This window comes from Beta vulgaris, chromosome 2, assembly GCF_026745355.1.
Source record: "Beta vulgaris subsp. vulgaris cultivar EL10 chromosome 2, EL10.2, whole genome shotgun sequence".
Lineage (NCBI taxonomy): Eukaryota > Viridiplantae > Streptophyta > Magnoliopsida > Caryophyllales > Amaranthaceae > Beta > Beta vulgaris.
The window spans coordinates 49,075,067-49,102,095 of NC_079203.1; the positions used below are offsets into that span (position 1 = coordinate 49,075,067).

The following is a 27,029-nucleotide window of genomic DNA, read 5'->3' on the forward strand; positions in this document are numbered from 1 at the left end:
TTGTATTAATATATTAATACTTGACGATGATATATAATAACAATAATATCTAAGAAGTAAATTAATATTACTATTTTAATAATTATATTTAATAACTTAAAAATATTTAGTAATAAAAATAATGATTGCGTTGGACCGCGAAAATTATACAATAAACCGTCTTGACGCGATTTGATTGGTTTATGGGCTAAAAAAAGTGGGTTTATTTGTGCTTTGACCTAAACCATGTTCCTCCTAATAATAATAGTAATATAATTAGTAAAGCTACAATAAAAAAAATATATAGAAACAATAATAATAATAATAATACTTAATAGTAATGATATATATTTAAATAATAATAATAATAATAATAATAATAGTAATTAGTAAAATAAATTATATCAACATAATAATAATAATATTTAACAAAATGGTTATAAAAGAATAGAGCTGAACTGAACTGAACTGATCTGAACTGAACTGAATTTATTGGAGCTGAACTGAACTGAACTGAACTTATTGGAGCTGAACTGAACTGAACTGAACTTATTAGAGCTGAACTGAACTGAACTGAACTGAACTGAAAATAAGCTGGGGAGAACAGGCCCTGAGTTGGTCCTTTGATATGGTATCAGAGCCACTCTAATGTAGCGCCAAGTATGAGGAAGACATGTGCTACATCCACACTTCAAGCCCAATGAGCTCTCGCGTGAGTGGCTTAAATACATGATAGAGTATTAAATTATTCCTGGGACTCCAACCATTAGCTTAAACTTTTAACCGAGTTGGTCCTTTGACAAAAAATATTCAAATCGAGTTGAACAATTCCAAATTCAGTCTCAAGTAGACTTGTTAAAATCCCCGAAGACGGTCTCGATTCTACTCATTAACATACCCCAAGTTATGGTAATAATCACATTGTGATATTCCCTCATATTATAGACAAATTTCGATATCATTTCTTTTGTCCGGGTTCATATATTCAGTTCCGTACTACTCGATAGAACATTTTTTTTATCTTATTTGTACAAATAATTTAAAAGTTACGAAACAACGTCACAAATCTAGCTTCTTTTTATTTTTTCTAACAAGGTCACACAATCTAGCTAACAGTTACGACTTACTAGTTACTAATTTACTATAACACATACACTCCTAGATCATAAATGTTTCTTATAAATTTCATAGTCTAAAGTTCCATTATACAGGGAGAATTTAGAGGAAACTCAATCTCAAAAGAGAAATAAAAGGCGGTATTAAATGTTCATTATTTTTTGGTGGGGCTCTTTTGGTATGATAGCATTAGTTATTACAATTACAACTGTCGTTAGCTCACGTGATTATGCTACAGCAAATATCTGCCATCATTTAACATTCCTTCAATCATCCTTTTAATTCTTAATAATCTCAAATTCTCAACAAACTTTCTTTCTTTCTTTCTTTCATTCTACTGTTAAATTTGCAAACTTTCAGGTTTTCAATTCCTCAAAATAAAAAACCCACAAAAAAGAATTCATCTTTTTCATATGGTAAGTCCATTATTGTATGTATACAATAATGTTCTCTAAATTGAATGTATTATTATGAAGAAAATACTTTATAGTAGTATGAAATATGAATGTTATCTTCTTGTTAAGTGATATTCTTGCTGAAAATGCAGTCATCTTGCTGCTAAAACTGACGTTAAAGTTGATGATTTCATGTGGGTTCCCCATAAAGTGGCTAATTTTTGTTCTTTTTTATACACTGAAAAAGACTTTTCATGAACATTATTTTAATTAAAAGTGTTGTTTTTGCCTAGGTGAACTATAATTTGGAAGATATGGGTTCCATATGCATCTGGGTATTTCCTTAAATTGGTTCTTCATTTTTGTTCTAGAAGCTCCCATCACACTTCATCTTCTTCATTTTCTGGGTTGAGGAATTTATGCCCAGAAATTATGGATGTTCATGGAAATTGTTGGGGTTCCAAAAATAAGGTTTGGATTTTGGGTTAAATTTTTAATTTTCTTTCTGTTATAAATTGAATGTAATGTTAATATTTAATGGGTTTTTTTATTATTATTTTTGTTTTTGGGATTTAGGAGAAATCATGGAAGACACTATTGGTATTAGCATATCAAAGCCTTGGAGTGGTATATGGGGACTTGAGTATATCCCCTTTGTATGTGTTCAAGAGTACATTTGCAGAAGACATTCATCATTCTGAATCAAATGAAGAGATTTTTGGTGTTCTTTCATTTGTGTTTTGGACTCTTACTCTTCTTCCTTTGTTTAAGTATGTTTTCATAGTTCTAAGAGCAGATGACAATGGTGAAGGTATAAAAATTTAATTGATTTACTTACATTTAAGGTCATTTTTCTTGTTAATGGAGATTTTTAAGTAATGTGTTTTTTCTTGATGAATTTCTTCAGGTGGTACTTTTGCCCTTTATTCTTTGATTTGTAGGCATGCTAAAGTGAGCCTTCTGCCAAACAGGCAGGCATCTGATGAAGATGTGTCTACATATAAGATGGAGCACCCTCCTGAGACTAATAGCACTTCTAAGGTTAAAATGGTGCTAGAAAAGCACAAGTGTTTGCATACTGCATTGCTAGTATTGGTTCTTCTTGGTACTTGTATGGTTATTGGAGATGGACTCCTCACTCCTGCTATTTCTGGTATAATGTCTTTTGAGTACTCTATTCTGGTATACATTTGCTTAGGATTGCGCAATTTATAACTGTGATATGCTTACCCCGGGTTCTTTTTAGGAATCCTGGATACTCGTTTTAGGTTCATGGAGGATGTTGCATATCACAGTTATAGATTTGGAGTTTGTCTATTGAATGTTCTTTCTAAATTAGGTTTTCCGTGTTTCGATGGTTGTTTTTTAAGATTGTGTGAATGTGCTAGAGAGAAAGGAGGAATTTGAAATAGTTTTTTCAGAAAGAATAACATAGTATGTCAAAATGTGCTCGAAATGTTGGCCTGTTTTAAAAGAATTTTGAAGAGAGTTCTGCTTAGAAACATATACTATAATCATCTTCTATTGGAGCTGATTGGTAGTATTTGAGCACCCTTTTCCCCTGCTGCTAATGGTGTGTGCTCTTTTTGTAGTTTTCACTGCGGTTTCTGGCCTCGAGTCTTTGATGTCCCATGAGAATCACCAATGTAAGCCTTCTTAATCTTTTTGCAGCCCTGCTTTATTAAAATTAAGTGACTGTTTGATATTGAGTTTCCAAGTCTGTTATTCATGGTTTTCGAATCCTATTTACTAAATTACGAAATCTTCCATGTTTATGAATGGTGTGTAGCATTTAGCCCTTGCTACGAAATTTACTAGAAACATCATGGAACCAGGCTAATATTTGTGTTTGCTACAAACATGACATATTAGAGTGTAATAAGTCCAATTTTATCTGGCATATAACTAATTTTGACCAGTTTCTTTTCATAGCCAACATCTTCACAGTTTCAATGTGATTTTTGTCTTACAGTATTGGAATGTGTTAGCTTGCTCATTTTGGTCGGCACATGCAACTTGTCTTTGAATATTCTTAGTTCTTATTCTCGTGATTTAGTTTTTTGAAATTTGTTGTTGGGAGGTCCAGTGTGGACCTCTTTATAGGTAGTACTTTAATTAGCTAACCGAGGATTTGGCTTAAAATAATGACTTGGCTTAAAATGATAACCAATCTGAATTCTTTTGATATCGAACAGTGTTGGAATTAATTATTAACCCATAATTTAGGCAGGAAACCTGTGGTCTACCTTAACCAATATATCTCTGTCTCTCCCTGTGTTCTCCTCATTTGGGTCCACAAATTTGGGTCATCTTTAAAAAAGGAGTTCTTGTCAAAGTAGTATTTTACTAAAAAAACAGAATCAGTAAAACAGAGAACATTCAAAGGGATATTGAACTCAAATGGAGCGCTTGCAGTTTTGATAATAACTTGGGTAACCTAAGGATTGAGCCGGAGTAGCACCATGTTAGTTTGTTTCAGGGCCATTTATTTAAAATGATCAAATTTCGACAAAATAACACCCACGTTAAAGAAGGGTAAGAATGTTAAAAGTAAAGTACTATTGTGGCCTTTGTAGGTGAGTATAAGATGAGACTTGGGACAGCCCAAAAGTTAAAAAAATGACAATTTTAGATGAACATCATATTTCTTAGCACACTACCGTCAGTATTTTTATATTGATTATGGTTTTAAATTTATCATAGAATGCACAAACCCAGTCAACATATTTCAATTTCCTCTAGACGACAATGAAACAATCTCAATTTCACATTTTCCTTGTCTAATAGCTGATTATGTGAACACACTCCTTGTTTCCTTTCTGGTCTATCTTCTTCTGCCATGCCTGTTCCTTTTCTTTCTACTTTTGGTTATGTTCTTCTTGCTTCTGCCTCCTAAACCCCACAATGTGGACCTCAGGCCCACTGTTAACCTCACAACAGCCACTAAAATTGCATCAAGAATGGAGAGAACGAGGACTCAACCTCATTTGTTATGAGGCTTACCAAGGAAGATCAATTACTTAGAAAGACAACTTTATTTTGTGAGCAATGATTGTGATGCCACTTCCATTCCATTGGTTCCTGAAAATAAGACCCATATGGTGTTGGTGGAGAAAGCTTGCAAGTTTGATAAAGAATATTGTCAAAAATGGCATTGACATAAGATTTTTGTTAAAAAAGATTCTATATATAATTTAAGAATAAATCTTGTGGGATCATCACTTCATGCAATAGCTTCTACATTGCAGATATTAATGATCAGAGCTTCAAGAGATAGTCCAGTTGCGGGTAATATGCTCTCGGTCATGTTGTGCATGATCGATGCTCATCAAGGGGTTCGGAGGGAGGGGTGTTGGGGAGATAGATAAACTTGGCTTCTTGAGCCTAGATAGGAAGTGTTGAGAAAAATAATTAATAAATAATTTAAAATTAGTGGTCAAAGTGAATAAATCTTGACCACAAAAAATCAAATGTGACCGATTGTTTTAGGATGAATGGAGTAGAGTGTGGCATGTTATGTGCTCCTTTGCTTTCCCTTGTGTCAGCACTGGCATTCGTGTGTCCTCAAAACTTTGAGTGGTGATGATGTGTTGAAGTGTGTGGGCAAACACTAGACAAAGACACATAGTGGTGGATCACACTAGATAGCATGGCTTAGTGGACCACTGGTTACTCTTTGAAATTTTTGGGTTACTTTGCATGACAATGATTGATGAATGCCAGAATTCCCAGATTGTAAGAGAGCTATTATTGTATTTTCGGTTTCATTATCATGCTGCAATACCTAATATGAAGGTACCTCTAAAGGCCTAGGACTATAATATTTAGAGCAAGTTTTGTCTCAGACTGTTTAATCAAACAATTTTGGTCAAGCCAATTAATTAACTTCTAACTTATTTTCTTAACGTTTGTGTATTATTTTGTAATAATTTTAACTTTAAGTGACTTTCATATACATATATGAACAGTTTTTCTTGTTTTTCTGTAACTTTTATTATTTTTGCTTAACTAATTAACAGTTTGACCATTATACTGTCTTTCTTTAGACTTGGCGTAATATTCCCTCTGTATTATTTTAGATCCACCAATTGTTTTTTCACATACTTCAAAACGCTTATTTGAATATTAATATCTCTAATTTCTATAAGTAAAAATTATAAAAGTTCATATCTGAAGTCCTTGCATTGTGATAAATCTATTAAGGTCCCACTTGACTATGTTTTTTCTTATGTAATGGTGAGAGTATATAGTCGAAGTTGGTTGATGAACAGTACTGAAAAGCGAAATGGTGCAACTAAAAATACAGTGGAAATATATAATAGTACCTTATGGTATAATGCCTACGAGAAAAGCAACTTCTATTGATATGTAATCTTACACTGTTAAACAGGTGCAAGTGTGCATCACTGCTTATATCTAAATATCAAGCATTGCATATGTGACCAAAAAGATTTATGCAGATGCCGTGATTCCAACTATATGCTTCATCTTAGTCTGACTTTTTGCCTTACAACATTACGGTAATTGACATCCTACATGTTCTAATGAGATTTGTTTATGCCCTCATATGCAGATGCTGTAATTCCAATTACATGCTTCATCTTAGTCTGCCTTTTTGCCTTACAACATTACGGCACACATCGAGTTGGATTTGTCTTTGCACCTGTAGTTTTGATCTGGCTACTTTGCATAAGTGGTCTGGGGTTATATAATATCCTTCATTGGAATCCTCATGTTTATCAAGCTCTTTCGCCATATTACATGTACAAGTTCTTGAAAAAGACCACGATAAGTGGATGGATGTCTTTGGGAGGTGTTCTGCTGTGTATTACAGGTGAAGATACAACTTTGTTTTCAATCAAGTCATGCATTGGCTCTCACGCAAGGGTTGGCTAATGCATTCAATCTTTATAAACCCACATTTTAAATACATATACTATGCAACATAGCTATTGTGAGTCGCAAAAAGGTTATTGAGCTCCATGGCTTCACCATTGCAGGTTCTGAGGCAATGTTTGCTGATTTAGGACATTTCTCTTACATGGCAATACAGGTAAATTCTGCAACTTTACTTTCTGTGGAGTTGTTCAGTCATTTTCAGCAAAAAAAATTGTCGTCTATGGTTGTTCTTCAAACTTCATTGATGCACTCTGCTAAGAAAAGGAATGCTGATTGCTCAATTCTTGCAGATTGCTTTCACTTTTCTGGTATATCCTACTCTTATACTAGCTTATATGGGTCAAGCAGCTTATTTGTCAATGCATCACGAGAATGCTGATGCAATCAGTTTTTACCTTTCAGTTCCAGGTACCTTATTTGTCACGCGTACTATGTTTTCTTCAAGAACCATGTTGCTTACAATATAACTTGGTTGCTAAAGCCAGAAGTAGCTTTTAAGGCTGGAGCAATATCTCTGAAGGCAGCATTTTACTAGATATGAGTTATATGACCACGACCACCTAAGATGTAGGACATGTAGTAAACCTGAGCTTGACAAGCACTTTAGAGAGATCTCAAGTGACAATCATGTTACTTAGAAATTAAACACTAAGAGAGAGCTCAGGTTACTGCCTAGTAACAACCATGTTATTAGCCGATGCATCTTGTCATGCATACTTTGTTTGTTGTTGATGTTATTTCACGAAGTCTATGCAATTTGATTTAGCAGTAAGAAAAATGATGTGGAAACTTACGTGGTGCAGAAAAGGTCAAATGGCCGGTAATTCTGGTAGCAATTCTTGCTTCGGTTGTTGGAAGTCAAGCAATTATAAGTGGGACATTCTCCATCATCAACCAAAGTCAATCACTTGGTTGTTTCCCCCGAGTCAAAGTGGTTCACACGTCAGAAAAGATACACGGCCAGATATATATTCCTGAGATCAACTGGATACTAATGGTTCTCTGTATTGCTGTTACTATAGGATTCAGAGATACAAAACACTTGGGAAATGCATCAGGTATTTTAATCTTTACATTTGTCATCCGTTGCTATGCCTTCAGTTCCAATCTGATTTCATTTTTATTTTCAATTAGTCTTTTTGGAAGGAATTAGAGCACTCTTCTCTTCTTCTTCAACTTTTCCTCTGCCCTGCAGGTTTAGCAGTAATGACAGTGATGTTGGTGACAACATGCTTGATGTCCTTGGTCATGGTTCTATGCTGGCATAAGCCTCCCATTTTAGCCCTATGTTTCCTTCTATTCTTCGGTTCAATTGAAATCCTCTACTTCTCAGCTTCTCTGGTGAAGTTCACGGAAGGAGCCTGGCTTCCAATTCTCCTAGCCCTGATTCTCATGACCATCATGTTTGTGTGGCACTACGCCACCATAAAAAAGTACGAATTTGACCTGCACAACAAAGTCTCCTTAGAATGGCTACTAGCCTTAGGCCCAAGCTTAGGGATATCACGGGTCCCAGGCATCGGTATGGTCTTCACTGACCTCACTTCTGGTATCCCTGCCAACTTCTCTCGCTTCGTGACCAATCTTCCTGCATTCCACAAGATATTGGTCTTTGTGTGTGTGAAGTCTGTTCCTGTTCCCCATATACCCCCAGCCGAGAGATACCTAATTAGCCGTGTGGGGCCCCAAGCCCATCGGTCCTATCGGTGCATAATCCGCTATGGTTATCGTGATGTCCACCAAGACATTGATTCCTTCGAGTCTGAGCTTGCTGCCAAGTTGGATGAGTTCATCCGTTTTGACTGGGCCCAGGATCACGGGGAAGGCCAACAGTCCTTCGAAAATGATGAGGCCCGCTCTAACGAATCTAACGGGTGTAGATTGGCTGTGACAGGAACCATCAGATACTCTCGTGAACCTCCATATGAGATTGATGAAAACCCTCAACCTGCAAGTGTGTCCATTGGACTACCAACAGTTGAGAGCATGAGGGATATCATGGAAATGGCACCAGTCAAACGACGAGTGAGATTCGTCGATGAAACATGGGCATCTGATGAGAGAGATGTTCAAATGCTGCAAGAACTAGATGATTTATGGGATGCTCAGCAAGCTGGAAGTGCATTTATTATAGGGCACTCCCATGTTAGAGCTAAACAAGGATCATCATTTCTAAAGAGGGTTGCCATAAATTTTGGGTATAATTTTCTTAGAAGGAACTGCAGGGGACCTGATGTTGCACTCAGGGTGCCACCAGTGTCGCTTCTCGAGGTCGGCATGGTCTATGTTGTTTAAAACTGGGATTTTGCTGTGTAATTAGGCACTAAACGGTTTTGTTAATACATATAAAAGGACGGGGTTTGGGGGTGGGGGAGAAGCTGTTTTTGTGCACTTTCACATAACAGGAAGTCAAGCCTTTAAGGACATGTTTGACTAGAAAAAATTGTTTTGTACAGTTAGTGTTATGTTGGTTTTACTTCCTATGAGAGTGAATCATAAATCATGGTAGTTAAGTTTGAAAAAGAGAATCTTAGATGGGTTAGAAGCATCTTGTCATGTTTTAAAAGACGGATGTAGTCAAGAAGTGGCAATGTTCTTTTTGTTGCAGTTCTTCCTTCCTCTACATATTTGTTTTTTTGTCGTTGTGGTATCTTGTTTAACATTAAAAAACAGTAAGTTTTTCATTTGCATATTGTTTATTGCTAACAGATAATGGATTTCTACTCTATAAAGATATCAATGGTTTTCTGATATTTAGATAACTAACAAGGTACGAAATGTTGATAATCCTTTAATCCCAGCTAATTACGATTTTACTTGATGAGTTTATGTAGGAGAATTTCCCTACTAATTAGTTACGTAAATCGATTTTCGTACTTGGAAACTAATGTAAAAATGCATTTATAATTCTCCTTGATAATGAAACGAAATTCTATTATCAAGGAAATCACACGAGCATTATCACTAGAAATAAAGAGTTTTCAAACGTGTATCAGATGACATTGAGTCATTGACATCGATGAAATGTTAATCTTTTCAAAATAAAAAAGACTAGACGTCTAACTAGTTGATATCTATTGCTTGCTTGGTTTCTTAGCAGCTGTTCTCAAAATGTGAAGTAAAAAAAAATAGTCGCACATAGAGTTTTCAAACGTGTATCAAATGGCATTGACATCGATGAAATGTTATCTTTTCAAAATAAAAAAGACTAGACGTCTAACTAGTTGATATCTAAATGTGAGATAAAAAAAATAGTCGCACATCTAATGCATTTATAACGCTCCTTGTACTCAGTAATCCAAAATAAGATATCTAAGCATTCTCCTATAAAAACAAGTCAAATTCTTATTAAGTGTGGTTTGGGAATTAAGTCCCTTTGTAAATACTCCATCACCAAAAAAAATTCGTGAAACTCTAGCCCGGCCCGCGAGCCCGGTTTTTAGACGGGTTTGGGCAAAAATTTTTTGGCCCACGGTCGGCCTTATTTTTTTTGCTTTGGGCCAGACTTTGGGCAAATAAAAAATGACTTTTCAGTCTATCTTTTGGCCGATTCGATTTTGACCTGAAAAACCTGCTCATTTTGGTCCAAAATAGCGGGCTTTGGACACAAAATTCCGACTTGACTTTTGGCCCGTCCCGAACTCGGCCATGATCACCTCTAAGCAAAATATATGGCACAGAAAAGAATCTAAAGCAAAGCCTCTCAATTGACCAGCAAGTTGAAGTTGTTCCACGTCCTCTCTATTTCCTAACCAGATCTTCTGAGTGGTAAATATTCTCACAAAGTTGTGGTTTTTGTCACATAGCAACCGCAACTTACGAGCCCCACAAAATGTGCTTAATTTTCTAGATATAATACATTTCATACATATATATATACACTCCTCAAACTTTTTCTTCTAACATTGTAAGGAAGAAAGTTAAACCCAAAAACATGGGATTTAGAACCTTGCCTCTATCATCATCTTCCCAAAATGGGTTCTTGCAACAATCAATAGCTCCACAATCCATGATCAAACATAACTACAGAGCGAGTTACAGACTACGAGTAGTCTCATCGAAAAAGGAAGACACGGAGGAGCCAAAGAAGAAGAAACAGTCACTGTTTACTAGTGTTACTGATGCTTTAGATTTCGCTCAAGTTCGATCAGCAGAAGATGCTCAGCTTTTGGAGGATGCCAGAGAAGCCACCAGTACAGGTGGACAGATGAGCAAGGAACAGGTACAGAAATCATTGATCATCCTTATATTCAATACTATTTTACTTCTCTTACATAGTTTTGATTCTAAGGTTGTTTTTATTTAGTATGGAGCTCTAAGGAGGAAAATTGGAGGAACATACAAAGATTTCTTCAAGTCGTATGTAGAAGGTATGTACATCTGCATCTTATTGATTCTCTGATGCAATGATCTTAATTTTGGGAGCAATGATGTTAAATTCTCTTGCCTAAACGTTTGCTTTCGAAAAATTCGATTTATCTAGCAAGTTAGGCATTATATAGCTCAAAATCGACTAAGTACCTGAAAGGAGAAGCTTAGGTCCAACCATTTCCAAAGTTCATCAGTATGAAAAGGAACAGAAACATTTTGGAAGCAGAAAAATCTCAAATTCCAGCCGTTTCATACTTCATAGATATGGTAACTAACAAGGGGAAAAAGTTCTAGATAACATTAGTTAGACTCCAAGTAAAGACACTATTAGCATGAGATGCTCCCATCTAACAATTATTAGCTTATATGCACGCAATGTATGCGAAAGCATATAGTCATCTAAATTTGTGTAGAAGGACTATCTTTGCAATTTTGTTTTTTCAAAAAACTGTTGTTTAGTTTAAATGATTTTTTTTTTCTTTCTTTCCCTTTTTTCGTTTAAATAAACAGTTAGTTATTCCCCCTTCTTTTTTCCCCTTTTTCTATTTTGTTAGTACCCCTAAGTGTTGCCATATATAATAGAGATGAACAAAATTTTGCTCATAATCGGAAATTTTCTGGACGAAAAGGGGAAAATATGGGGTTCTAAGAGAGAGATAAAAGAGACGATGGTCTGCGGAAAAAGTATTTTGGAGGAGATGTCCCTTACTGTTTCGAGTTTCTTCCATCAACACTTTGCTCCTTATTAGCTTCCTAAGTGTTTAAGCCATACTCTTACTAATACTTGATGTTTGGGTGATACAGTTGATGGGCAATACGTTGAGGAAGGATGGGTGGACAAAACCTGCAAAGTATGCAAGAAAGACACAGCAGGTGAAGCAAGGCAAGTGGACAAGTTCGGAAATTATGCTCATGTTGCATGTCTTGAGAAACGAAAATCTGGGAATTTTTTCACCAATCTCTTCTTTAGATAATAGGAGTTGCAAGAGTTCAGCTCAGAATATTTTTCCCCCCCTCAGATGATATCATAGCTATACTTATATAGTTGTATGTAATTTCCTACTCAAATTTTTATGTATAATGCATCACTACTGGCTTTCCTTGATGCGCTTGCACACACCTTTCTAGAAATTATCTTAGCTTGTTCCATTTCTATGCCACAAATTTGATGGTTGTATTGACATCCTGAAATATACAAGTATAGACTAAAAATTACTGGTAAAAAAATTGAGAAATCAGTTAAATTTTTATGCAGCGAAGAAAAAGGACAACAAAGCGTATGGTAAGATAGATGACCATTACCACATACTTTCTCTGAGTTTCTTGTTATTTGCAACTATTCCAAGTTTAGAAAGTTAAATATTACTTGCAATCTTGACATATTTTAGCAATATGTTATCTCTCGCTCCTATTTTCTCTCTACCCCCTCCTCTCCTCTCCTAAATTCCAGTGGCATGTTTCGTCATTCGATATTGCAAGTAAAAAAAGAAGGAAGTACTAACTAACACTAATCACTGTCATTAGCACCTGCCAAACAGGTGATGAACACTACAAATAATCTCAGTACAGATCAGATATTCATGAGATGTTCAGGTAAGCTTTAAAACACAGAAGCAGCAGCAGTATCTAATAAGCTTGCAAATAAATTATACTTGTCTAAAAAGCTATGTCACTCAGACTCAGAACTCCTACAGAGTTACAGGGCATGGCATGCGAGTACATGTCCAGATGTCCAACTTGGCTGTTTTTATCAAAATTCCATGATTTTGGCCCAAACGAAGTATTGAATTGTCCACACCCATGTCGGGGAGTGGAGGATCCGTTATGGATATTAGAGGTAAATGAACCTTCTGAGTAGCATAGACATTCACACAGGAATTGGGAGGTTCATGTATGCTCCATATGGCAGCAGAACTTCTTAAATTCGTGAGATACGACAGTGTCTTGAAGCTGTATATCTACCACAAATACTAGAAGGAATGATGTCCAGGATTGACCAAACAGCCCAGCAAATCATTACAAAAGTATCTGCTGCCGATAATAGCAAGCTTAGAAATGACCAGAAGCCAGCCATGATTAGATATGCATGAAAAACTTGTAACAAATATGACAACTAGTACTAGAGATATGAATAAGATCACATAATATTCAGAGAGTTGAAATCAAGACAACAGTGTTCAACATTGGTAGAGGTAAATTTACACAAGGGAAACATATACCAAGTATACTTGGTGTAGTTGGTTGGGGTTTCACCTTGTGATCTTGAGGTAAAGTTTTGATATCTACGGCCAATTGTTGTTCTTGGGGTGGAATTTCCCTTATCCCCCCCCCCCTCCCAAGGTTGGTTATCATATACTCAAAATACTGAAGTCCTAGATTCAGATTGACCAGAAATCTATCATTGATTATATATGGCTGAAAAAATTGATATAGATATAAACATCACGTGATAGCTACAGTGAATTTAAGACAACAGTGTATAGCAGAGGAAAAAACAAGTTGGTAGCCTGGAAGAGGTATTGGGTTCGAAAGGATATGGACTTATGGTGCAGTAGGGTCCTTCTCCACATATCAGAAGGGGGGTGGCCGGGTGGAGGATTGTGTTCTAAATACTGAAGCTCTAGTTTCAGATTGACAAGCATTGCTCATGCCCAAAAAATTCACATTTGAACAGTCACAGAATTAAGAGGAAAACTTAAAAGCAGCATCCCAGAACTGAAGGAACATTTCAAAGCCCTTCCCATCTTAGTTTGAACCAGCATTAGATACACGAAGAAAAACCCGAGACTGACTACACAAGAACAACAGCACACATCAACAACTAAAAAACTGAGAGTGTGTCTTCTTCATTCTCAACATTCAACATAACAGAATTAAGCAAAAGAAAAGCATATCTAATATAGAAGAGTTCACTAGATATTGTATCTGACAAAGTAAGCGATCTGAATGACACAAATGATAGTTGAGGTACATTGACTCAAGAGGCTTCAGCAGCAGCTTGAGTCAGTCCAGATTTAGCCAACAGCTTGTTCAAGGATTCCGGAGAGTGTACCTGGTACTTGACTTTTCCGGAAGGCAGAAGAAATACCTCAGCCAGTTCAAGCTTCTCAGAGGTAAGACTTGTGCTGTCCATCGACTTGCTGAGAACCTTCAATGCAAGCTGAACAGCATCTTCTCGGCTGATATCATCCTTGTAGTCCTGCTTAAGCATCGACTGTGCAGCTTGGTTGTTAGCTCCTATAGCAGTAGCTTTCCATCCACCATAATTTCCACTCGGGTCACTCATGTAAAGCTGGAACCCGTAATTCTTGTCCCATCCAGCAAACAGAAAGGAAACACCAAAAGGACGAAGCCCACCAAACTGTGTGTAACCTTGCTTGGTATCACTGAGGGATTGGACCAACTGCTCAACAGGCATCGGCTCTTGGTAAGCAAAAGTGTAACGCTGAGCTTGTACTCGAGCTGTATTAATAAGAATGTTGGCATCAGACATAATGCCCGCCACAGCACAAGCGACATGATCATCAATCTTGTACATCTTCTCATTTGAGGTGGCGGTCTGAAGAAGCTTAGAAGTGACCTTCTTCTCACCAACCAACACAACCCCATCTTTAGCCAGAATACCTATGGCACTCCCAGCATTTCCAATAGCCTCCATAGCATACTCGACTTGATAGAGCCTACCTTCGGGAGAGAAGATTGTCGTGCGGCTATCATACCTCCGAGACATGATTCACTACCATTGAGATAGTAACACATCAATCACCATTGTTAAATTATAACAAACGTAAAATTAGTATATAATCAACCAATAGATACTCACTTTGTCCGGAAATTATAGTTACATATACCAATTTATCATGTCCATAAAGCTAGTTAGTTCGATATAACAGCAAATCATGACCAGATTATTCATGCCAAGATACATCAATCAATAAGTGTGACAAGGATGTGGAAAACCCAAAATAACTATAGAAATTAGTACTAGTATCTTGGTAGAATCACTTAAACCCTTAATTGCAAGATGATGAGATCATATAAGTGGTATTCTCATGATAATCACTACTCTGAATAACTTTAGAGCAATCCTACCTATGACGGTGTCTTTCCAAAATGTTGCTAAGTGACCATTAAACAATAAGGGGGCGTTTGGTTAGAAGAGGGGAAAAGGAAAGGAATCAAGTATGGGTTAGGAGGGGAAAGGAATCAAAAACCCCTCAATTAAAACACATGTTTGGTAGTAAAAACAAGGGAAAGGGTTTTAAAAAAAACCCCTCCCCTCTCTTCTTCTTTTGACAGCCATCTCTCTTCTCCGGTGGCAACCAACTCTCGCCGGCTACTTTCCGCGTCGCCTCCCTCTCTCTCTCCGGCAACGAAACAGATCCATGGTGCAGTCGGGATTTTTTTTCGTGGGTCTGGGTGGGTCATCGATGGGCTGGGGTGGGTCGTCGAATGGTAGGGGTGGGACATCGGCGGTCTGGGGTGCTTTTCTGGCGGGAAGGGATTGGTTTCGGGAGGTTTTGGGTGGTTTTTCATGGGTTGCGGGTGGTGTTTTGGGGGAGAGGCTGGTGGTTGTTGTGGCATGGTTGTGGTGGCGAGTTTGGGCAAACTTTGGTTTTATGGGTGTTGTGGCAGTGGTGAAGGTAGGTGCGGTGGTGAAGGTAGGGGTAGGGTTGGGTTGACAGAGGTAGGGTGGTGGAGGTGGTTGTTTATAAGGTTGGGTGGTCAAAGGTGATGGTCAAGGGTTTTTCATTCCCCCATTTCTAAGTGGAGGGGGTAGTGGGGAATCAAAATAGAGGGATTTGGGGTAATGGAGGGAAAAGAGGGGAAACAAAACCCCCAATCCAAACAATATTTAAGGAAATGGAATCAACTAATTCCCTTTCCCTTTCCTGTAACCCCTTAACCAAACGCCCCCTAAGTTCTTTACCTGGTTATAAATTCCTCTTCTTCTTTTCTTTCTTCCCCTTTATCATCCCCTCCCCTACCTAACCAACTAGAGTTTAACACATCAGAATTTAACGTCGTAAATCATTTCTTCCTTCTGGTCACCGGATCATTTTGACAAGGCACCCCAAATTGCAATAACCCATAGTTGGGAATTATCAATAATTCGAATTATTTCCAAGAAATTTCCCTTTTATAATCACCTTGTAGGAAAAGGAGGGTGTTTATACAACATTGTTCAACAATATGATGCTGCTCATTAATCAGTTAACAATACCGACGTTACAGCATAGCTTAAACGATATAATCTCATTTATCAATCAAAACACAATACAACAAGTAAGAAAAAAAAGAGTTCTCTTTTAAGCATTCAGTCTCTAGAAAATAAGCAGACATAAACTATTCTCAACACATTTCTGATAAAAAAAATATATTCTATACAACTTTCAACCTCACAAAACAAAGTTACCAAATTTTAGGTCAATCCAGATTTACAAAAAAAACGATCAATTTTACAAAAAATTAGCTTGATAAGTCTGCATTTTTACAGTTAATAAGCTAGATTTACTTTGTCATTTCAAATTTGCAAGTGCACAAATTCCAACCAAATTCTTTAATTCTACCGAAACTCATCATCTAATTGGGAAAATTCATCTTATAAATCAATGCAATCAAAATAAATCAGAGAATTTAAACCTAGATTGGATGAGAGAAATGAAGGGAATAAAATAAAAAGGAAAAATATACTTACAATAATGGAAGATAAATAGTTGAAATGGAAAATTGTAGCTTGAACAAAATCTCTAACTTTCTCTCTCCTCACTCTGTGTGTGTTTTTTTGGTTCTACTTTGATACTCGCTGCCTAAACTCTGTTTATTTGCTCGTCTTCGTTTCTTGATGAAGAGGCCATCTCTTTTTCTTTTTTAGTTTTCTGGAGAAAAAGTAAGTGGAAAAGTAGACTTTGAGATGGGCTTGTTTTCTGTTCTTTCGGCAAATCCAATCCATGGGCTTATTGTTTTGGTAATAGCCCAGAACCCAGAACCATTTACATGTAAATAGGGATATTCATTAATTTGATCGATCCGATTTGATCCGGTAAAATGGATATCTGATCCGCTTGTTCGGTATTCATATATTTTGGATCGAATACGGATTAGAGATTTTCATTTCTGGTATCCGAAAAATATATGGAACATGCAGATATTTTTGGATGACTTCATAATTAGATGTCCAAGAATATTTGATTTTATGACCGGTCAGCATAAAATATTCGATGACTTGTTCTGGCCCAAAACCTTTTTTCGAGCTTTTTATAGAAAAACTCAAACTTTCTAGCTATTGAATATCTGATCTTACACGATTTTTTTGGACATCCCAAAATTTCGGTCTGATTTAGATTGCACATTCTCTGATTCGAAATCATGTGATTGCACATAAAGCTGTTAATTGTGTCATTTTCGCGTCAACCAAATTATATAAACGGGTACGACCCGTTTACTTAAACGTGTCAAAACCTTTGACCCAAATCCGTTTATTTCGTGTGGAGTTGGGATCGTGTTACCGGATCATGTAATTTTCAAATACTGAAAAATCGTATCGTGTCATATCAAACCGCTTACTTGAGTAGGTCGAACCCTTCCAACCCTAACCTGACCCGTTTTATAAACTTGTCGTGTCAACCTGTGTATTTAAACGGGTCAACACCCTAAACTCAAACTTGCTAATACTTCCTTTGTTCAATATTATGTAATACTTCCTTTGTTCAATATTATGTGCAAACACTTCTCTTTTTAGTAAAATTAAATTAATTACATCAACTCTACTCAATGACGATTTATTGTAGTTACTCTTCTATTCCCATACATTTTCTAAAACTTATTCACATGAAAAATAGAACAAATATTTCAAGTCTTATAAAAGTTCTCGAGTCAAGTCTAATTTCCCGACTCATAAAAACTTCAAGTCGAGCTCGACCTATTCACGAACCAGCTCCAGAGTGACGCAAACAAATGAGAAATGACAAAAGCATGAACACATCATCAACGTGCCTACAATCATACCCTCAAAATGGCGGGATTCCTTTCTTCCCTCACAAATTGGCGGGAAAAATCCCACCTTACATACACCCTTCTCCCGCCGCTTTTTTCCATAACCATTACCACTACAATCTAACACTCTCAAAACACTGAGTCTGAAGAGAGAGAAAACCTAAAAATGGTAGGATTACCGTACGATTGCCTCGCAAATCCTCTCGGAGCCGTCCGATTAACCTTCGACAAAGCTGTATCTTCCGGTCTTAATCCATCTACATCCGATGGCTCTGATTGGGGGGCCGTTGATCTCTTCCGTCAATTTCTTTTCGACGATTCCGGCATTTCTCAGGTACCAATTTTTCTTAATTTCTAGGGTTTTTTTTGTTCTTCATCTCGATTCATTTCTTGATTTGTTGTTGTTGTTGTGAATTTTAAGGTTCCGATACTTAATGCTACGAGTGTTAAGTACATTCAACCTAATATGTTGGTTCGATTTCGTGGAATGATTCAAGATATGTTGGGAAATGAATTTTATGCTGGCGTTTACAAGGTACTTTTTTTGTTAGACATTGTGAATTGTGATTGTGAGAAATGTCTATAACTGGTATAATTAGCAAAAGATAAAGAATCAAATATGATTTCTTTATAGGTGGAGTACATTATCTAATTATCATGACGTTGTTTTTAGTTTCAGTATTGATTTGAACAAAAAAGTGTTAGTAAGTTTCTGAATTGGGCAAAGCTCGTCATGTTTATATAGTTTTCAATTTTTTAATGTATTTTAGTAAATGAGGTGGATTGATTTTGTTAATTAAATGAATTTTTGAAGGATGGATCAACTTGGAGGACCAACAAATATTCGGATGTATCTCAAGTTCAAATGGATTTCTCACCTGATATGCGGGTGTGGGAGCGTCGCCTTCTTTATTGTGTTCCTGTATGTTTTCCTTTCTTTTTTCTTATCATAAAATGATACCTTGATTACTATGTTTTATGTTTATGATCACATCAGTATTATATAATTGGCATTTTGATGTTAGTATTGATATTGTTGAGTGACTTACACATAGGAATTTTTTTATTGGTTGTTGTTAAATATGGGCCTGGGCCGCACCCATCACAAAGAGAGAGAGTCCACTTCACAATACAAGGAAGTTCCACCTTAAAACCATATGGCAATAAGGGGAGTAACCCCTTTGCAATATAAAGTGAACACATCTCTCTTATTTAATCAATGTGGGACACTCACATGTGGTGTGCGATATATACATCATAGCTTCAACACTCCTCCTCACATGTAAGGACCCTTTTTCAATTGGCCCAGAGTAATTAACGGTCCCAATCGTGGGCCTGGCTTTGATACCATGTCAAGGGACCAACTCAACCAAAAGCTTAAGCTGATGGTTGAGTTCCCAGTAATAGATTTATGCTCTATCAGTTGTTAATAAAGTGCTTCTGGATTTTGAGTAAAAGGTGGCTAGATATTAATAAAAAGCAACAACAATATAACGGGGAATGGAAATTGTGGGACATACGATTTAGATTCCGTGCTCCTTGTAGGGAGTAGTAATCTTATCATCTTTGTTGATGCTTAATTTGGATGAGAATAAAAGGGGAAAATGTTGATATTAGGAGTATTTATTCTGTGACAATTTTTTAGGTCCCCGGGCTGAATTCATGGGCAGAACCTTTGGAAGTTTTGTCAAATCAACAAAAGATTTTGGCTTCACAACAAAGGGAGAAGCGTCCAAGGAATGATGATGAAGCTGCTGATCATATGGATTTGGTAAGACTTTTGATATTTTTCTAAATGCTTGTGTAACCTATAATTGTTTATACAAGTTCAAGTATGATGAGAACAATGAAATCCATATTATAGAAGATTTTCGGCTATAGGCCTTATTATTACATGCTCCTGAATTAAATCTTCAGTTTTGAGCAACAATCAAAAGTTTTGAACTTCAGGGAGATCAGTACATTGTCGTCAAAACATCTTCTATAACATCTTATAGAAGATTTCAAAAAAAAAACATCCACAAATACGGCTAGGAAAACATTTGGTAAAATTATTGTGGCATAATTCATACCAAAGATTGTGTATTTGTATCCTTGGTATAGTTGGCATCTCTTGATTCCTAATTTAGACTTGACTTTTGAAGGTCATGTCTGCTCTCAGTTTCCCATATGTTTTTTAAGCTATGCCCTCCTGCCTATCTGACGTAAATGAGGTTTTTTCCTCTTTGCAGGAATCAAATCAAGGTTGTCTGGATTCTCCAGTTACCAAAAAGATGGTAAGTTGAACCTATCTTATATACTATTATTAGAAGTTGTTGGATTATTAGGTTATTGATTATAGCTTCTGTAGAGGTTGAAATTATTGAACTTATGGATAAACATTAGTAGCTGTGTTTGTATCAAAAAAGGAGATTTGTTAAGAGAGTAGAGATAAACCCGACACTTTTATGGCAGTATATTGTGAATTTAATTTTTGCAGTTGCAATTTTTGACATGATTGTTCTGAAGTATAGTTACCTATGTTGCTAAATAGCCATTATAGAGTAGAATCAAACACCCACCTGTTAAGGCCTTAAGAGTGCTGCTTTGAAGTTTATCACCTGATTGAACCTTATTTTTGGAGCTAATAAGCCATTATTTTGAGCTAGTTCTTTGCACACTCAATAAGTTTAGGATCTGTAGCTAGATCAAATCACCCCTTGTGAAATGGTTCTGGGACTTTGCTTATCAAGTTATCATTCTCAATGTGTATCCTTTGATTAAACAGAGGGAAGAAGGGCATCCTTCCTCATCAGCAATGCAGCAAGACATGGTAAATGAAGGGACCACTCCTTCCTTTAGACCGCCTGATTCAGAGAAAAATCCTTTTCCTTGTCTGGTGAAGGTACTTCATGATCCTTGAACTGGAATTCAAATGCCATCACGTTGATATGTTCTCGTACTGGAAGGCTAAACTGTTTCACACTTATTTTTATGGGCAGGTCTATGACTCCCCTGAGTCTGACTTAAAACTAAATGAGATATTTGAGTTTATCGGAGTCCTGAGTTTTGATTCAGAGTTAGAATTAAACAAGGAGGAGGCTGATCTGCAGTCTAACAGCCTTTATGAAGATGACTTGATTCAGTTACCCCCTAGCAAGGTTTGCACAGACTTCCTGATGTGAGAAATTTGTTCTTGTTGATATCATCTTTAAAATTTCTTAATTGTGATTATTTTATACCAACGGCTGTAGTACTTGCTAAGTCAAGTTACTGGACTAGGGTTTGTCGATATTGCTATTTAAGTAATCAAGCATATTTAGGTCTTGCAGTTAAACAATGACTTAGTATCAGATATTTCTTGCCTCTTGTTTGCTTTCATTTTTAACTCATTTTGATGTACTTGATGCTGTGGGCTTACATTAACTTCCAACTTTTTTGGTACAAGTAATGAAAATCAATCCAATTATGACAATGTATGAGGACATGTGCAATGGTTTTAATGAGAGCTGGTCTTAGTAAATTGTTTTATCACTTTGCAGGTACCTCGTATTCACTGTCTTGTACACAAGAAGCTCGCGGTTAATGATTTCGTCAACGTTTCACCACTGACAGAAGTAAGTAGCTATGTTCCTCCTTGCTTGATGTTTCCTTCTCTGCTCATTTTTCGGCGTATCGGATACTTGAATTAATTAATTGTCTTTTACAGTTAAATCCTTTGTTGATTAGAGAAACAAGGGAAGTCTTGCTTAGGCATCTCACTGCTGTTCTTGGCAACGATGGAGTGGCAGCTCAATATCTGTTGTTGCACCTATTGTCTCGGGTAAATATTTTGTTCTGATCTTACATGATTAGCAGGTCTTTTATTTTATGTAGCTTTATGTGACATTTTTCTCATTAGTCTGTTACCAGCATCGTGATTAGCTGTATATATGCTTGCAGGTGCATGCTAGAGTTGATGGTGTCGCTGTTGGGAAGCTTTCGCTTAATTTCACTAGCATCAGCCAAGAAACTGCATCTGTCTTTGTCAGTCGTCTTAGTGTCGCGATGATGGAGCTTCTTCCTTTTACACAGCATATACCACTAACAATCGAGTATCTTAACAATGCCACCCTTGCCCCCAAGAAGGATTATGAAGCAAATAAGTATGTGATCCTTTCTCCTCCATGCATTTCTGGTTCCAGACTATCCTATCTTCTATGCTCTTTACATTTTTTATGGTTCAACGTCAGGTTGGTTTCTGGAGTTCTTCAGCTGGCTGAAGGGTCACACTTGACTGTTGATGAGACAAAGTTGCAGTCTGGAACATTGAACTCTACTGGAGTTGAGAATACAAGATCATTGAAGAACTTGACAGAAGTACAGCAGGTAATGCATCAAGGCTGTTTAAGAGCGTGTGCACAATGACCTACAACATAGGATCCCTCAATTTAGACGGCCTGAAAACCTGAATTTCATTATTTGTTTTAGTCACATTATCCTAACCTGCCATATAGGTGCTATATTTTTGTGAAAAGGAATCTCAATAGATTATCTTGTGAAATATAGAATTAGATTTTAAATTCTAAAAATTGTTCATAATATTCAAAATTTAGAGCCCCATTTTTATGAAATGGACAAGCCTTCAATATTTAAAGAGACAGACATGCATTGCATTTTTTGCCACATCATGCATGGTGCTATATGTTAAGTGAGAAAATCATATCTTTTAAGAAAGTGCTAACATAAAACTTCTCTTCCCCTTCAAAATTAAACTTTCAGGTTGAATATGATTTCAAGTACTACAAAATGGAGATGGCTGCAGATGTGCAGCTGCTTGTTCTATCTGAGGGGAAATCCAATATCCTCCCTACCGATTTAGTACTTCCTTTTCAGCCTTCATCAACAGTCTCCTCAGAAATTACAGATGAAGCAATGCTACAATCCTGGAGATGGTATTTGGCCACCATGAGATCACTACCTCATTCGATTAGTCCTGAAATGCAGAAGGTGTGACTTGTTTTACAATGGCTTATCTAGATTAATCATTTCCTAAGTCTTTATCTTTCTATTCATTCTCTTCTGCTGCTGAAAGAGTTACATTGGTGGTTACTCTTCAGGTGGTTGAAGAGGATCTAGTGGCAGCTAGGCAAGCTGACCGTAGTCTGGGGAGCCACGATTTTAGCAGGTTTGTTGGAATACCTAGCCTTACTTTTTTCGCTCTAAGTCACCGTACTACCTCTCAAGTATCAGTTACATTGTCCAAACCCCTTGTTAAGAACAAGGCATGATTTTACCAAAAGTCATCAATAATATTTGGTTTTTATCTATGTTCTCCAGCATTGAGAAATATTATTATAAACCTTCACTATATCAGGAAAAGGAGATGATTCTTTATTTCTTTGCCCACTGCTACAAAATAATACTAGTATAACTAACTTTTTTTCGTTTGTCCGACTTTTTTCCGTGTGTTCTGCTGAAATGATTCATAAACGTGAATGAGCAATAATACTTGATTATCTGTTTTTTTCAGATTGCTGACAATGAGTAGACTTGTGTCATTGAGCTTTGGCGAAACAAGTCTATCCATGGAGCACTGGCAAATGGTGAAGGAATTAGAAAGGCTAAGAAAAGAGAGGCTCAGATGAAGTCAATTAAAACATGTAACCACATATGTTCTCATAAATACTGCTATAAGAACATATATTATAATTGATTATGCAAGTCACTGCCAAGCAGAGCCAAACAGAGCTGGCTTCTTTAGTGAAGTGCTGAATTGCTCTTCAGTTATATTGTATTTTATGCAAAGCATTCTGTCTGCTTATGCTATATATAGATCCTACTCTTACAAAAAAGTACCTCTATTTCAAATTAATCTACACACTTTCCTTTTTGATTTGTTTTTTTTAATCTACATACTGTTGCCTTTTCTATTCTTGTTAACATGTTACTTTTCCTTTTTATTCACCCATGTTATCCACTTTTAACCACCTTTTAAATTTTTCTCACTTTTCGGTTTTCCTCTCCACTTTTATAGTTTACCTCTCAAAGTTTTGCAATTTCTTCTTGGTTCTCCATCAAAGTGAAGTGTGCAGATTAATTTAAAATGGAGATAGTATCAAAATAAAAAGTTTTGTTCATATGTATTTTTCACCAGCAACGGTAGTGGTGGACTGGCGGTGTGTATTTTGGGTTAGCCATCTCTAACATAATCCTCAGAACTCGTTTGTTTGGGTGTTATGGGCTTATGGCTAAAGTTGCACCTAAAATTCTTTTTCAATATGTTATTCTCTCCTTTTTATTATCTTTTGAGTTTTTGTGAGATACAATTCCACTTATTTAAGTGCATAGGTTTGATTTTTGAAGACGACATTTAACTTGAAAATTGTCTTTTGTAATTGCATCATAGTTGTTTTTAAAGATAAATTTCATTAACTGAAGTTCAAACGACATCTACAATAGATATTAAAGAAAAAATAAGACACAATTAAACAAGTTTAAATCAAATTCGTCTTCGAAGAAACTATAATGAATCAAATCGAGTCATACAGTGCAGTCCCCTTGTATTTGCTGAATCAAACAACTATTGATGAGGAAGTTTTTCATTATGATATAGTTTGAGAAGAGCTTTATTGATCGAGTCATGTTTACCACATTCGAGATTTCAATACTTTCATGTTGAGTCTTGAACTTTAATCAATAAGAACAATGTCTCATACCTAAAAACAAAAAAAACCACTCACAACTCCCGTAAGGGAGAAGGAGATCTCCACAACAAAAACTAAAAACCCCATATAATAGGGTTTGAAGAAATCTCATGAAGGGATACTAATTTATTCAATAAAAGAAGAAAATAAACTAAAAACTGAAAATAAAAGGAAAAAAGAGGCTTACCATAGATAAAATCATCCATGACAATCTCTAACTGATGAAAAAAGAGTAGAGGATGCTAAGGTTTTAGAGAGAAAAAAGAAAGAGGGGGAGGCTTAATTGCATCATTGTTGCGACAACTTAAATTTAATGTTGACAATCTCCAAGCACATCACTGTTACAGATGTATATAAAAAATACTATCCTAATTCCTACCTACTGTCCATTTTATACATTTCAACCTTTTTACAGTAATTTCTAATCCTAGAACTGTTGGGTATATGGCATTATATGGAGCTCATGGAGGTGTATGGGTGTGGAGATGAGGTTGCGTAAAGGGAAAATGTCATATGGGGCATAAGGCTAACTTTGAATGGACATATCTCTCAATCTATAAATGATTTTGATGTGATTCAAAATGGAGGTGATAGCTTGTTCCGAGAGCTTTCTAACGATAGGTCATATGCCCAATTCCGCTGAGAAACGAGAAAGTTATGGCTGTTTTAACGAAGGTTGGGATTTTCGCCCGATGGCGTCGGGCCATCTCGCCCGATCGGGCAGCAGTACGAATTACGACATGGGCAGCTAGCGCCCAATCGGGCCCGTATAAAAAACTAGCTTTGGCATTAAGTGCCCGATCGGGCGGGTCTCGCCCGACTTGATCGGGCGGGGCTGTTTTTACGCGGTTTTCTCGAGGGGGTATAAATAGGTGCCCTAATACGCCTTTTATTGTATTATTCATCATTATTCACAGATTTTAGAGAGAGAAAGCTATAGGGAGAGTTCTTGAGCGCTTTTGTAATCTTTCTTGAATATTCATCGATTCCTAGTGTATATTCATGATTTTTCTCCAAGTTCTTGGGTTTCCACGTAAAAGTTCTTGTGTGTTCTTTCTTGCTTTTTTATTTGTTGTTCTATTATTGTTTGATATTATTTTTAGAATGATAATCAATAGAATTTACAAGAACTGCATCTTTAAAAGCTGATGAATCATTAACGTAAACCAATAATTTGGATGCCTTGAGAAATTTGGATTTTATGAACTCAAGTTTTTTCAGTCCAAGGTGTGCTGTTATAAGCCAATTTGTTGGGCACTCACTGCATGACTTTTAGTCTAAAGAAGGTGACTTCCACAATTCCATAATACTAGTAGTAGATTAGTATTAATGTTTTTATATTTCCATGAGTGGTTTGAAGTGTGATGTGACATTCTATTTCAACAAAAAAAGTAGTAGTTCTACTAACTGAGTTACTGTCACTGCGAAAGTCTAGACGGACAAACATAGGAGAAAACGTTTTTTCAAAGATGGCGAGCGCCATTATTGTCTCTTTCACTTGTGCAAGCCATCTTTGATTATTCGTCATGAGGAGACAATTAATTAAAATATACTACTTCTATACGCCATAGATAATAGATATACATATTTTTATTATAGCAACAAATATTATGGCCTTCTCCTAACTTCCTAAATTGTAGTTTGATTAATGCGGAACAAAATCAATGAAATAATAAAGGTGAGAGAAACAATAAAGATGACCAAACAAAGAACACGACGATTTACATGATTTAGTCAAATTAGACCTACTTTCACAGGTAGGGGATTAAAGCTTCTTCACTCTAATGGAGAAAAACTAAAGAGAATAATACAAGAGTCCTAAAATTACAAGAGGCTAAAAGTGTTTCAAAAGTTGTGTGTTAAATAATGAATACCAGGAAACCCTTTTATAAGATAAGATAACCCGTACAAAATCCTAAAAGATAACTCAAAACGGAAAATAATAAAAAATCACGTAACAGCTAAGCCGCCCGATCGGCCGAGCAAATTCCTCAAGCCACGACGTCGCGGGTCCGATCGGGACGACGTCCGTCCAGTCGTAATTCGCGACGGACGTCCGATCGGGCGTACCCACCCGATCCGGTCGAGCGGGCCTGCGAAAATCGATTTTGACGAAGTCTCAAGGCATCAACTTTAACACTAAGTCATACCCTCTACCCTTAGAGTAACCGCAGCGGTGTATGAGTTAGACCCGACTTGCAATTCTTCAACTATTGGAGCTAGTAGCTCCAGCATTGCAGCAAAACTTACCTTGTTGCTTTGTGGAGACTTATTGCTGTAGAAAGCAACAAGCTTTCATTTGCTTTTCGAAGACGTTCTTGTAATTTGGCAATTATCTCTTCAAAATATTTTGAAGTAGAAAAGTAATGTTTTTGGGATTTTCTGAATTTTATACTATTATAAATGGTTGAAATGTTGATAACAGATAGGATCTATCAAAATCGCAAGTAGTTGCTACTTGCTAGCCTTGTGGATTTTCATTCAAATAGTAGAAAATTTTAAAATGTATTTAAAAATTTAATAAATACAGTATCACTATATGGAGTTGGCAATTTTTTTTGACATATTGAAAGTAAGAGTGTAGATCTTTAGGTCTAATGTTATGGCT

The 27,029-nt window shown here is 36.4% G+C and overlaps 4 protein-coding genes across 4 annotated transcripts; 3 read left to right on the forward strand and 1 right to left on the reverse strand.

Moving 5' to 3' along the window:
- The first annotated feature begins 1,292 nt into the window (after window positions 1-1,292).
- On the forward strand, window positions 1,293-8,996 carry LOC104908526 (potassium transporter 2). The gene is made up of 10 exons (XM_010697643.4): window positions 1,293-1,511; window positions 1,784-1,961; window positions 2,067-2,301; window positions 2,398-2,643; window positions 3,083-3,136; window positions 6,064-6,324; window positions 6,491-6,543; window positions 6,680-6,797; window positions 7,193-7,447; window positions 7,585-8,996. The coding sequence occupies exons 2-10, from the start codon at window positions 1,923-1,925 to the stop codon at window positions 8,682-8,684; spliced, it is 2,361 nt and encodes a 786-aa protein (XP_010695945.2). The 5' UTR covers window positions 1,293-1,511; window positions 1,784-1,922; the 3' UTR covers window positions 8,685-8,996.
- A 1,278-nt stretch (window positions 8,997-10,274) lies between these two features.
- LOC104908518 (hypothetical protein) lies at window positions 10,275-11,865 on the forward strand. Its single transcript, XM_010697634.4, has 3 exons — window positions 10,275-10,611; window positions 10,696-10,759; window positions 11,565-11,865. Exons 1-3 carry the CDS (start codon window positions 10,324-10,326, stop codon window positions 11,732-11,734), a joined length of 522 nt encoding a protein of 173 aa, XP_010695936.2. The 5' UTR covers window positions 10,275-10,323; the 3' UTR covers window positions 11,735-11,865.
- A 1,717-nt stretch (window positions 11,866-13,582) lies between these two features.
- On the reverse strand, window positions 13,583-16,627 carry LOC104908508 (proteasome subunit alpha type-4). The gene is made up of 2 exons (XM_010697626.4): window positions 16,459-16,627; window positions 13,583-14,496 (listed from the first exon to the last, which is right to left on the reverse strand). The coding sequence occupies exon 2, from the start codon at window positions 14,488-14,490 to the stop codon at window positions 13,738-13,740; it is 753 nt and encodes a 250-aa protein (XP_010695928.1). The 5' UTR covers window positions 14,491-14,496; window positions 16,459-16,627; the 3' UTR covers window positions 13,583-13,737.
- Window positions 16,628-17,766: 1,139 nt separating this feature from the next.
- On the forward strand, window positions 17,767-23,610 carry LOC104908501 (mini-chromosome maintenance complex-binding protein). Its single transcript, XM_010697619.4, has 14 exons — window positions 17,767-18,090; window positions 18,178-18,291; window positions 18,571-18,678; window positions 19,402-19,527; window positions 19,988-20,032; window positions 20,524-20,640; window positions 20,738-20,896; window positions 21,278-21,352; window positions 21,445-21,558; window positions 21,678-21,880; window positions 21,968-22,103; window positions 22,497-22,724; window positions 22,835-22,902; window positions 23,248-23,610. Exons 1-14 carry the CDS (start codon window positions 17,923-17,925, stop codon window positions 23,360-23,362), a joined length of 1,776 nt encoding a protein of 591 aa, XP_010695921.2. The 5' UTR covers window positions 17,767-17,922; the 3' UTR covers window positions 23,363-23,610.
- Window positions 23,611-27,029: the final 3,419 nt, after the last annotated feature.

Coding starts and splice junctions, on each gene's coding strand:
- LOC104908518 (XM_010697634.4), top strand. CDS start 10,324: ATGGGATTTAGAACCTTGCCTCTATCATCATCTTCCCAAAATGGGTTC. Junction 10,612..10,695: donor GACAGATGAGCAAGGAACAG/GTACAGAAATCA, acceptor GTTTTTATTTAG/TATGGAGCTCTAAGGAGGAA. Junction 10,760..11,564: donor CTTCAAGTCGTATGTAGAAG/GTATGTACATCT, acceptor TGGGTGATACAG/TTGATGGGCAATACGTTGAG.
- LOC104908526 (XM_010697643.4), top strand. CDS start 1,923: ATGGATGTTCATGGAAATTGTTGGGGTTCCAAAAATAAG. Junction 1,962..2,066: donor GTTGGGGTTCCAAAAATAAG/GTTTGGATTTTG, acceptor TTTGGGATTTAG/GAGAAATCATGGAAGACACT. Junction 6,544..6,679: donor TCTCTTACATGGCAATACAG/GTAAATTCTGCA, acceptor CAATTCTTGCAG/ATTGCTTTCACTTTTCTGGT.
- LOC104908501 (XM_010697619.4), top strand. CDS start 17,923: ATGGTAGGATTACCGTACGATTGCCTCGCAAATCCTCTCGGAGCCGTC. Junction 18,292..18,570: donor TTTATGCTGGCGTTTACAAG/GTACTTTTTTTG, acceptor GAATTTTTGAAG/GATGGATCAACTTGGAGGAC. Junction 20,897..21,277: donor TTCAGTTACCCCCTAGCAAG/GTTTGCACAGAC, acceptor ATCACTTTGCAG/GTACCTCGTATTCACTGTCT.
- LOC104908508 (XM_010697626.4), bottom strand. CDS start 14,490: ATGTCTCGGAGGTATGATAGCCGCACGACAATCTTCTCTCCCGAAGGT.